The sequence below is a fragment of the Fukomys damarensis genome, unplaced genomic scaffold, assembly GCF_012274545.1.
Source record: "Fukomys damarensis isolate Sample0158 unplaced genomic scaffold, DMR_v1.0_HiC HiC_scaffold_23, whole genome shotgun sequence".
Taxonomy (NCBI): domain Eukaryota; kingdom Metazoa; phylum Chordata; class Mammalia; order Rodentia; family Bathyergidae; genus Fukomys; species Fukomys damarensis.
Genome location: NW_022900935.1, coordinates 13134150 through 13146809, shown reverse-complemented (window position 1 = coordinate 13146809; position 12660 = coordinate 13134150). Strand labels below are relative to the sequence as shown.

Below are 12660 nucleotides of genomic sequence, written 5' to 3'. Positions count from 1 at the left end.
TAACTCAATGTAGTAAAACAATTAATGAAGGAATTTAAATAATATACTAAAAATGTTCATTTAATACAAAAGAAAACAGTAAAGGAGGAACAGATAAAAAATGATGAGACAACAGGTAGGGGAAGGGTAAAAAGGGAAAAGAAAAAAATGTGAGATAATGAAAATATGGAAATAAAGTGGTTGTAGATGGGGAGAGGAGGAGTGGGTGAAGGGAGGGCAGGGACAAGGGGAAAAAATGAGAACCAAGACTTGTCATGTAGAGATACAAGATCCCAACAATGAATGTAACTGTACTGTATCCCTAAAATGTACCAATAAACTCAATTAAAGCTGGAAAAAAATGATGAGACAATCCAACTATACCAATAATCACATTAAATGTGAATGAACAAAAAACTCCCATTTAAAAGGCAGAGACTGATTGGGATTTTATAAAAAAGCAAGATTGCTATAGTCTGTCTACAAGAGGCATACCTTATACTCAAAATATAAAATGTGTTGAAAAAAATAGGGGGGAAATGTACCATGCAACCAGTAACAAGAGGGAAGTTTTAAATCCTTAGATTTAGGGAGCATACACACAAAGATATTGTGAAACTTCAGAACAAAAAAAGGCAGAACAAGATCTCAACGGCAACCAGAAAGAAATAAAATTAGCTATAAGGACATTTCTATTCATAGCAGCCTTCTTGGTTTTTTGTTTGTTTGTTTTGTTTTTGTTTTGAGATAGGGTCTCACTGTGTAGTTGAGACTGACCTGAAACTCACTATGTAGCCCAGGCTGGTCTCAAACTCACAGCAATCCTCCTGCCTCAGCCTCCCCAGTGCTGGGATTACAAGCGTGCACCACCACACCTAGCTATAGCACCTTCTTAATAGCAACAATAAAAGAAAGATGACAATGAAATATCTTTAAAATATTGAAAGAAGATAAATGTTGACTTAGAATTTCCCCAGTAAGCTAAGATATATCAAACAATGAGGGTAAAATATATCTTTGTTAGAGCTGGCTACTAACATTTACTGAAAAACCTAAGAATATACTTAAGGAGGAAGAATGACTATAAGAAGCTATAGTGAAGGAGTGAAAGATAATGATGTGAGCATCAATCAAGTAATAACAGTAAATAGTAGCAACAATAATAAAGACAAACCCAGGAGATAAAAAGATAAAACTAAAATACTGGGTTCAGCACATAAAAGAAGGGAAGAGGTCATCAAAATTAAAACATTCTAACATCACTTAAGTATTTGAAGTGATGAATATGTTAATAGTTTAATGTAATTATATTCATTCATCATAACATCACTTTATATACCATATATATATATATATAATTTGTCAATTTGTAATAAAGATTAACAATTTTTTTTATACTGGGGATCAAACTTGGGACCTTGCCTTTATGAGTCAGGCAGCGGAACCACTGAGCTAAATCCCTGGCCCAAGATTAACAATTTTTTAAATGCTGAAAGAGATCAAAGAAAGAACTAAAGCCAGTTATGGTGGTACACAGTTGCAATCCCAGCACTCTGGAGTGGCAGAGGCAGGAGGCTTGCAAGTTTAAATTGAGCCAGGCAACTCGGTGACTTAGCAAGACCCTGTCTAAAAATAAAAAATGAAAAGGACTGAGGATGCAGCTCAGGGCAAAGGCCTTGGATTCAATCCCCAGTACTACAAAAAAGAAGGAAGGAAGGGAGGGAGGGATGGATACTGTTCATGACAATAATATTTAAGATTGTCAGGAACACAATGCTCCATTAATTTATCTACAAATTTAATGCAGTCCTTTCAAATTCCCAACTATATTTGAAGCTTCCTAACAAGCATCTTCAAAATCTATATTTATATGCAAAGGAAACATAAAATAATCCTTTAAAAATGTAACAAAAGTCTATTATTTAAACTTACTGAAATTGTTTTTGTTTTGTTTTGTTTGTGACAGGGTCTCACTATAAAGTTCAGACTGACCTGGAATTCACGGTGTAGCCCAGGCTGGTCTTGAACTCACTGTGATCCTCCTGCCTCAACCTCCCGAGTGCTGGGATTATGGGCGTGTGCCACCTCACCCGATCACTGAATTGTTTTTACAAAGTTACACTAACCAAAGTAGGTGGTAATAGCGTAAGGATACTCATTTACACCAATGGAATAGATTTGAAGCTACATAAATAAACACATAAATTTACAGTAAATTCACATTGACAAAGGGACCAAAAATTTCAATAAAGGAAGAAAAGTCTTTTTAACAAACAATATTGGCAAAATTGAATACCTAAATGCAAAAGATGAGTTGGTCTCCTAACTCAAATTACAAAAGCTCAAAAAGCATCATTTACCTAAATAAAATCATAGGAAACATCGGCATACATTTTGTGATCTTGGATTTGACAAAAATAAAAATTTTCTTAAATTTCTCATCAAAACCACAATCAAGAATAGCAAATTTTATGAATTATCTCTGATAAAATTTAATGTAGTTAGGGGATGGGGACATAGCTCAGGAGTACAGTGCTTGTCTAGCACATATGACATGCTAGGCTTAATCCACACACACACAAACTTTGTAATGTGTCTGTCCTTCAAATAACAATTTGAAAATACAATCACTAAATAGGAAACACTGCCTTAGCTGACACCTTAATATTATATTTCTAGCATCTAGAATTATGAGTAAGTAGAGTGATGGAACCCAGGGCCTCCTGCAAGCTAGGCAACACACTATCACTAAACTAGGACCCTCAGCCCCAAAATAAATTTTTGATGCTTAAAGATAACAGGAAGAGAGTCAGAGTTGTCTCTAAATTAAAGTGTCCAAAGGTTTGTGTATAGCCCAGAGGGAAGGGAGAAAAAATAGTCAGCTTCAGACTGCTAAGTCAAGTAGGCACATTAAAATTATAAGAACTATAAAAGAATAAAATAGACTGTGGGATTTTCCAAGAAAAAGAATAAAGAAAAAGTCAATCCAAAAGGCGGCAGCAAAATAGAAAACCATCACCCAACGGAGAAGATCTACAGAGAGCACAAAATTAGGTAATCAAAATGAATCCAAACATATTAGCAATCACAATAAATATAAATGTACTAAACTCTCAAGGAATTATTAAATGAATATAAAATCAAATTTAGCTATAAGCTATTTATAAAAGACATACCTGAAACATAGCAGACAAAAAGCTTTAAAGTCAAAGGTAGAAAAAGATGTTCTAGGTAAATACTTAACAAAAAAAAATAGACTTATTAGAAAAACCATTACTAGAGATAACAGGGTGACATCTCTAGTACTTTAAATCTCTTTCCTCTTCTGCAAAGCAGAGATTCTAAGCCATTCCTCTAGGAGAAATATGTCAAGTGTATGTGATGTTAGATAATATGAAGTGGGAGGAGGAGAAAGGAAAAAGAGGAGGAGGAGAAGGAATAAGAAATGTGTCAGGGGGGTGGGGGTTAAATTAAAATTTTAGAACATTTGGGAAAAGACCTGAGAGAAATGAGAAAGTGATCCATGGAGGTGTCTGGGGAGGAGACAACCATGCAGGGGCAGCGGCAAATGCAAAGACCCCAAGGCTGGAGCACAGCTGCAGGGTCTGAGAGGCAGTGAGCTATCTCCTGTGACTGGAGTGGGGAGGCACAGTGCTAGGAGAACCCACAGGCAGCACCAGCTGGATCATGCAGGGCCTTATAAATTATAGCAAAATCCTTGATGGTTACTTTAAGCAAAGTGAAGATTTTGACCAGAAGAACAAATAAATACATTTTTAAATGATCCTGCTGGTTGCACTGACAGAGAATGAAGCAGAGCCAGGCCACATCAGGAGACCAACCGGTAGGCAGTGCAGGAGCCCAGACAAAAGGACATGTGAAGTGCACAACAGGTAGGTGGTAAAGGGTAGCTGGATCTTGGATATATTTTGAAGGTGGAACTAACTGGATTTGCTAAAGGATTAAACACGGGATGTGAGAAAGAAAAGAGACTGACTTCATGGGTTGGGAGTGGAGTTTGGTGGTAGAGTGTGCTCTCAGCAGATACAAGGACTTGAGTTCAATACCTAGCGCCAAAATTAACATAAAAAAATAAAAAGGAAACCCAATTTCAGGCCAGAGCTCCAGGAAGAATAAAATTGCCATTATCAGAAAAGGAGAAGACATGGATGGAACAGCAATTTGGGGAGGTGGGAAGGCCAACAGTAGTGTACTTTGGATATTGTAAGTCTGAGTTGTCCACTGGACAACCAAGAGAGATTTTGATACACCACACAATGTACATGCCAGCCCTCCGAGGGAGAATTTAGGCAGGAGTTATGCAGCTAAGATCACCAGGATCTTGGCAATATTCAAAGCCGTAAGCCTGGAGGAGATCACCTAAGGAGTGGGTGCAGAGAGCAGTTCAGGGACTGAGCACTGGAAAACTGGTGTTGGGATCCTGGGGAGTTGCGAGGCACCAAGACACACAAAAACAAACAGCTCGAGGGAGGGTCTAGGAGAATCTGAAGGGTGTGGTGGTGTCCTCAAAGCCAACTGAGAAAAGTATTGCAGGAAGGAGAGTCAGGAACCATTAGATGTTGCTGATGGGTCAAGTAACAAGAGGCCTGAGCATGAACTAGTGGGTTAAGCAACACAGGCTGGTCTGATGTGAAAAGACAGCTGTGCCGATCGGACTCCCTGATCAGGAAATGTAACGAAGGAATAAAGAGAGACTGCTGTGGGGAACAATGAGAGCCAATGTGGACAATCTTTTGCATGGCTTTTTGCATTGCTTTCCCCCCACCCCCAGCAAACAGTAAAAATAGCTAACCTTTACTGAGTGCTGGCTCTGGGCCAAAAATGCAATTCCGATGCCTATTTTTAAACAGGGACAGTGGGGCTCAAAAAAGTCAAGTAACTCGCCCCAGGTCACTCAGTTGATAAGCACCTGAGCTGGAATTCAAACCCATCTCCTGCATTTAATTACGAAACTGCTGCTGCCTATGATTAATTAAGAGGAAAGCATAGACTTAGTTATGGAGCTCCCATTTCTAAAATATGAACTTTGGGCCACATACCTTGTGTTTGAATACAGTTTTTCATTGAACTCTCACAAATCTCCGGAGAGAATAACTATCACTATTGTCATTTTAAAGACGAGAAAAGGGAGGTGTTGGAAAAAAGACAGAGGTGGTAGGGCAGAACCCAGGCCCCGATGCATGCAGCTTGGCCTCTGCCCAGTCTATGAAAATCTACCCTAGCTTTGCCTACCCTACCTTTGTTCCCAGTGGGCTAGGAACAGTCAGGCTTGGGGAGCCTCAGGGAAGTGGTGTTGCGCTTTCTTGGGATGCTTGGTGGGTTGCAAGGATGTGGTTGTCCGAGATGCCCCAGTAGGAGTCACTCCAGCAGTCCCTCGGCAGACTTCCCCAGAGCCAGACCTGAGCTCTCTCCATGACCATACCCTCTAATCTGAAGGCTTAGGCTGAGCATAGAACTAAATACCCGCTCCTGCACTTCCCTCCACATGGATTGGGCCTCTCCCTACCTGGCCGGTGGTGAGGGAACGGCTGTAGCCAGGGATGGAGCTCCGGGGATGGATCCGGGGTGGGACACAGCAGCTGAAAAGGTCAAAATACCAGAGTCAGAATCTGGCTGGGCTAGGAGGTGGTGGAGGGAGGATGACAGCAGGAGAGTCTCTGACCAGGGTCTGTTCTCCAAAATCCTCCAAAGGTATCTTCCAGGAGACTCTCGCTAAAGAGACTCAACCAAAGAGGTCTGAAACAGGGACTGTGACCAGGGAGGTCTCATTTATAGGAGGCAGAGGGAAATACCCCAGTTAGATTCTAAGCAGGGCTACCCCCACCGGAACCCACTCTGCACACACCTCCTGCACGCACCCCAGCATCAGCTTCCTGGCTCCCACCCAGCCTTCCCTGTCCTTACTTGATCCGGGCTGTGTCCACGCTGGAGGAGCGGCGGGTGGCGAAGCGCCGGGCAAGTGCTTTGGGAGATGTCTTGGGGCTGCCATCTGAGTCTCCACTCTCCTCATCCCCCATGGCTTTGATATAGCTGCCGCTCCGCATCCTGCGACAGGGGATCTCCCCATCCTTGCCACCCGTGGGGTAACCCCCCCAGTCATCTTGCGGCACCTGCAGAGACAAGGGCCTCTGTCTCTCAGACACATCTGTGGTCAATCTCGAGGCCAGGCTCCAACAGGGGGCGCTCTGCCCTCCTGGGGCAGACCATGTGAGGGGCATCCAGAGGAGAAATGGGAAGCTAGGTCACAGGCTGTCCCTTTCCTTAAGGAAGATAGATGCTGCATCATGCTCCAGGGACTTTCTGCTGCTTACCTGAGCTCCACTGGTGTTGGGGTGTGACACGCCGGGTGTCAGGTGTGGAGTTCAGGTTGAAGATTACAGGCTTAAGTGACCTATATTAATCCTATCCCCACTGTAAGGCACCACCTGCCATCAGTCACCTGCCACCCCTCCTAACCAGCTTACATTCCCCAGTCTCTGCTCTTGCCCACCCTGCCCACCAGGCAAGGAAGCACAGAGGGTGTTATTCAGGGAGGGCTCAGATTTGTGTTCTGGGAGAGCTCTCAACAGCCCTGACAGAGAGGCTCAGGAGTAGAGGGCCAGGAGCACTAGAAGAGCTCAAGTGGCGGGAGGCAAACCAGTTAGGAGCCTAAGGCCGTGATCCAGGCAAGAGATGATGAGGCCTAAATGAAGACAACGACAATGAGGGGAAAGAGAAGGAAATGGAGACGGGAGGTGTTAAGGAGCAACAGTGAGCCTGGTTAGCCGCTGGGAAAGAGGAGCAGAGGATGACTGGAGACTGATGGCTGAGGACCTAGAGGGTGGTGCTGCCGCTCACTGAGCCACAGAATCTGTAGAAACAGGTTGGAGGACAGGTGACAGTGTTGGCACTGAGCACCTCAAATTTGGCATACGACTGTTGAGCAGGTGGTTGGATGTCTGGTTCTGGAGTTCAGAGGGGAGATCAGGACTGGAGGCAGACATCTGGAAGTCAAGGGTGGCAGTCATGGATACACAGGCATGAAGGAGACAGCACAGAGGAAAGAGGAAGAGAAAGAGAGGAGATATCCACTGACATTTCAAAGGAGACTGGAGAGAAAGGAAGAAGAGCCTGTGAAGTCACCTGAGAAGAAGTGGGTAGAGGGGTAGGAGGGAAGTCAGGAGAATGCCATGTCACAGAAACAGAAGACACTTCAAGAATAAAAGTAGTTGATTTTGTCAAATGCCACAGTGTGTTCAGAGGTTAGTAACTCAGGCTTGGGAGTTGGAAGAAATATGTGCAAATTCTGGTGCCATCGCTTGCTACCAAGTAAATGAGCAAAGTGGATTAACCTCTAAGCATCAGTTTTCTTGCATGTGAATTGTAATAGTAATTATGCCTACAGTAGAAGATGGGTAGGAAAGCCATAGAAAAATAAGCCATAGAAAGTGCGCAACAAATGTTAACTATTAGTATAGACATGAAAAGTACCTTTCAGGGATATCTCTCCAGAGACCACTGATGACGACCACTGCCAAGGCACTTCAGAGGACAAGGGCTGTGGTGAGGGGGACAAGTGACAAAGGGACAAAGAGGAGTCTATGCTCTAGGGACTAGGAGAGGAAGGGAAGAGAGGAGGCAGAAGGGGAGCCTAGGCTGAGATTTTTTTTTTTTTATTAGGATGAAAATGATTTGAGCAGTTTTCAGGACGACAGAAAGAGCCAGTAGCGATATGCTTTAAACACGGGAACAGGTGAGGGATGGAGAGGCTCTGAGAAGATGGGCTTGAGCCCTGGTGGAAGGATCAGCCTGGGCTGGTCCTGGTTTTTCCTCAGAGAAGTCCAAGATGGCCACCCATACTGCAGAGAATTAGGCTAAGAGAAGGCACGCAGAGAGGGCTGGGGAAGGCAGTGAATAGCTAAAATACTTGTAAACATAGGACAAGGATAAGGCTCTGGCAGGGAATAAAACTGAGACAGAATGGGGCTAAAGGGAGAGGGGAAGCTAGGTCAGGGGACAGGGATCAGTGTGAGAATGGGGAGTCAGGGAAGGAGCCCTCAAGGGGACCAGGGCAAAGCAAGGGGCCAGGGCTCCATCAAAAGATGGGCACATAGGAATGAGATGATGCTCCATAAAGGAACATGGGCTCAGAGTGGAGACGGAATCCGAAAGAGGTTTGTGGGAGGGCTGACGTCGAATGAGAGTGAACAGCTTAACAAAGACATTGGGAGTCCAACAAAGACACTTGATCTCATGGGACCAGCCTCTCCTTCTTTTGTGCCAAGAGAACAGCACATTTTCTGGAAGGTTCCTAAATCCCCTTGGTTCTCCCTCAAACGGGCTCAGACTTTCCAGTCGTAAAATGCCTAAAACCCCAGGCCCCGAGGATCATTCCTCTTCTCATACCCAACAGAGAGGAGCAGCAGGCCTGCCAGCAGGGGGGACAGCCAGGGCATGCTCTGCCACATTGCAGGGCTCCCACTCCGTAGCCACTGCGGAGCTCTTCACTCCTCTGCAGGAGACTGTGAGGCGCATGTTAAAAAGGAAGCCCCCAGGGAGGTCAAGCCAGTTCTGGAGAAGAAGCGAGGAGGAGCAGAACAGTGGCAAGGCTCCAGGGATGTCAAGGGCTCAATTAATTCTCAGTTTAGAGCACCTTCCTACCCAGGGAGGGGACAACGCGAGGCCAGTGCACAAGCCTCGAATCTCCCAAGTCCTTCCCGCTTTCATTATGGCCCTATGTGCTACCCTGGGCTCTCATGAGTTCCCTAGAAGAGCCCTAACATCTGAATGACTTATAGGAAGGCCAGTGACATTCATAAGATACATTCAGGCTCATTTCTTCATCCCTCTGAACATGCTGTAATCTCTTCCTGGGACTTAACTCATTCTGCACTCAACTAACTCCAACTCCTCTCCCGAAGTTCAGCTCAGGAGCTGTGCCTTCTAGAAGCTGTTCCAAGCCACCCCTGGACACCACCACCAGGTGGGTGAGGGGCCTCTTCTGTGCCGCGTGTCCTAACGGTGCCCAGGATTCCTCTACAACATCCTATCACCTCACATTCCATCTCCTTCCTTATTTGTCCCCTCTACACTGTAAGTTCTCACAAGCAGCATCTGTGTCTTCACCTCTGTGTCACTGAATGAATGGGGAACGGAAGTTTGGAAGGTAACCCTAAACCTGTTTGATCTCTGGACCTTTTCTCCTTAAAGAACTCAAGAAATCAGTATGGGCTGGATGAGGCTTGGCAAAAGGCTCCAAAAGAGGAATTAAGAGGTCCTAGTCTACCATCAGAGGCCACAGAAGTGGTAAGACAGGATGGGAATAGCACAGGCCAGCTATCACTGGCGCCATCCACTCCCAGGAAGCCCTTCCTGGAGCTGTATCGGGGCTCAGACGTCGGTGTGTCCCCCAGCCTAGAAAAACCCATGAGACAGGCTCCCAAGGCCCCTCCACAGCCTCATGGCTATACTACCACAGGCAAGTGAAAATGACAAGCCCCAGCAGAGGAATGTTCTAGAATCTGACCTTCATATTCACATAACAGAACCACCCAGACTTGAGCAGAAAAGAGGTCTGGAGAATGCTTTGGGGCAAAACACCTGTTTTCCGTTGCCGACCGCTAAGCTCAAGGCCAGCTATGACCGGGGAGCAACACCCTATACTGTCCACTGCCTTCCCTCAACCTCAGTCTGCCTCCAACCTCATTAAGATAGAGGTCAGCACAGTTTGTCCAAAACAGTAGGTCACAAAGAAATCTTCCCGGAATGGATGTACATTGTCAGAATAGGGGGGCCCCCTTTGTTGCACAAATAGGGAAAGAAAGACCCCAAAGGGGCTCAGGGCGACACAGTAAGAGAAAGCCCCTCATTATGGGAACAGCTGACTCCCACCCAACCCCTTCCACTATTCTCTGGCGATAAGACTGATGAGGGCTAAGGAACCTGCCCATCCCCACATCCCCCAAGAAGGCCTCACCTGCAGATAGTGATAAGTCCTGGCTTTTGCCTTGGCCTCCGGACCCAGGAGCCCCTTGCCTGGCCCAGCCCCTGGGTATCCATCCCGGCCCTGACTGACCATCATGGTATGCCAGGCACTTCGCTTGACTGACTGTCCATCCAGCGACATGGACATGCCAGTGCAGGCAAGGCAGCGACCTTCTGACCCGCCTGAACGCCCCTTGAAGCTCAAGTCCCGGTAGGAACCATCTGGAGCCTCCAGGCAGAAGGGACCACCAGGCTCCCCAGAGGGGCGCCCACCCGCCAGGAAGCCGCTATCGCTGTCCAAGTTGTCATCGGAGCTCCACCAGCCTGTGGCCTTGGTCTGGTGCCGCCCATCCCCCTTGCGGTCCTTGCTCTTGCTCCTCTTGCCATGCCGGGACTGGTGGTGGTGGTGATGGTGGTGGTGATGGTGGTGGTGGGAGGTGTGGGGTCCTCCAGAGCCTGGGCCAGGGTAGCTATCACCCCCAGAGCCACCTCTTCCCTCAGCTTTAGGCCCATTATAATCCCGCTTCCCAGGCGCTTCCAGAGAGTGAGACTTGGCAAAGAGCTTCTGCACAGAGTGAACCAGGTGCCGGATGCGGCTGGGGCTCTCGCTGCGGGCCTCAGAGGCAGCGCCAGACCCAGGCCCTGGCCCGGGCCCAGCCCCTGCTGGACCTCGCTGGTATGGTAACGTGTGGAAGCCATCTTGTTGAACGGGCAACTGCTTTTCAAACTGATCCAAAAGTGTGGGAGGCAGGCGGGGGGCGCCCTTGCCCGCTGGGTGGCCCACACAGTCTTCACAGGTGTCAAAGGGGCCCTGGCCAGGGTACATCCTGGGGAAGGTGCTGCTACCCCCCCCAGCCCCAGCTGCCCCTGGTCCTCCCTCAGGGCCTACAGAAGGCCCCTCACTCAAGCTCAGGGGCCCTTCTGGAGAAAGGTGTCCCAGGCCAGCTCTTGGGGCACAGAAGCGGGGCTCGGTGGAGAAGGCCTCCCTGGAGCCCAGCAGGTACGGGGCCCTGGCAGCTGGGCCCACGTCCATCTGCTGCTGGTCAGCAAAGCGGGCTGGGCGGGGATGGCTGCCTCGGTCGCCATGGTAACCCCTCATGGCCTCAGCAAAGGCTCTTCATAGTGTTGGGGGCCAGGCCCCAGGAACCTCCTGGGAAAATAGGGAAAAAAGGGATTTGGACTGAACAACAGGCCACTTTACCTAAAATCATCTTTCAGTGGGCATTTTCATATACATATCAATTTATTGTAATTAATTGTAGTATCTTTCCACAAATGGACTGAAAGGTCCTTAAAACAATCATAATAGACAAAGACGCAAAGGCAGAGAATAATCCCATCATTCATCAAATGCTGCAAATTTGATAAATACTTATTCACAAGAGGGAATGCTCTCAGCCAAATGTGGTTTTAAATAACCTTAGATTATAAAAAACAAAAGGACATCCAAACAGACATACAAAGTATTCAAAGAAACTATTCGTTCGGTGAACTAGCTTTTAACAAGCAAGGTTTAGGCAAATTGATCCAGAGACACCCAACCTTACCCAACACCACCTCTGCTGCAGGTGCCAGGCTTAGGGTCACAGCTCCCAGCCCTGCAACCAAAGAGAACACTGGGCCCAAAACTAGATATCTAACACCATTCTGCAGAAAAAACCCTCTCCCTCTTTTTATACCCTGTTTTTTCCATCGGGCTGCAAGCTCTTTCTCTCTCTCTCTTCAGGACTGAGATAGGAAGGAAAACCTGAGATATCTCCTCTTCTTTCCTTTACTGGGTTCCAAATATTCCCCCAATGAAATTTCCCTTTTCTTTTATACCCCCCTTTTGTAGTCCCTTTCCACTGGAGTGGAGTCATGGAGGAAGAAAAGCCATATAGGAGGAACACTGGTTATACAAGGCAACATCTGAATCCCAAACTGGGACTGTAAGCCCAGAGTTCCTTTTCCCAGGAACAGTGAGCTGGTAAGTAGTGAGATGATGGAGAAGAAGCTCTGGAACTAATACCCCTGCCCCCATCCTGGGCTTGCCAAGGCTATAGGACGGAGAGGTCAGCTCTCAGCAAGAGCTGCCTCCAATCACTGCTCCAGGAGCTGCCAGGACAGGAGCTACAGCAGGAGGGGGTGACAGCAGGAAGGACAGGGACAGAGGAGCTGGCAGACGGAGCCCTCCCTCATCCCAGACCAGCTCCTGGGCCATCTGCTGACTAGGAAGGGATGACAGCCTCAAAGACGCCAGACAGCAGAACCTCTGAGACTCAAACTCCCTTCCTCCAGGCATGGCCTCCCCACACCCACCCTGTTTGAGGCTTCTTCCACATGCTGCCCAGAGCTCATCTCCTCCTCTTTCCCACAGATTTACTATGTACCCAGGTACTGTGCATACCTAACAGTCTCCATTCCCACCAAAATCCTGTAATGTAAATATTATCCACACTTACCATGAGAAAATGGAGCTCAAAATGGTGGAGTCACAAAGCTAGTAAGTGAGTGAGTCCCTTCAAATCAAGATTCAAACCCAAGTTATTCAGATTCGAGAACCTGAATCTAATCCCCATTTCTTAGACTTTCCTACCACTCACCATCTGGGATGTCCCATCTTTGATGTCAGGATCCCTACCACCAGGCAGAATCCTAACTTCAGAAGGCTCAGGACCACTGGCTCCTGGCACGAAAAAAAAAAAAAAAAAAAAAAGG

General features: G+C 46.9%; 1 protein-coding gene across 1 annotated transcript in view; it reads right to left on the bottom strand.

Annotated features, from left to right (window-relative positions):
- The window catches only part of Dlgap3 (DLG associated protein 3), a 61767-nt gene that overhangs the window by 31568 nt on the left and 17539 nt on the right, over nt 1-12660 (bottom strand). The window contains 4 exon segments of the mRNA XM_010645284.2: nt 5507-5579; nt 5905-6110; nt 9956-11113; nt 12546-12628. Of these exon segments, the coding sequence (XP_010643586.1) occupies nt 5507-5579; nt 5905-6110; nt 9956-11062 (1386 nt within the window). The 5' untranslated portion in view covers nt 11063-11113; nt 12546-12628.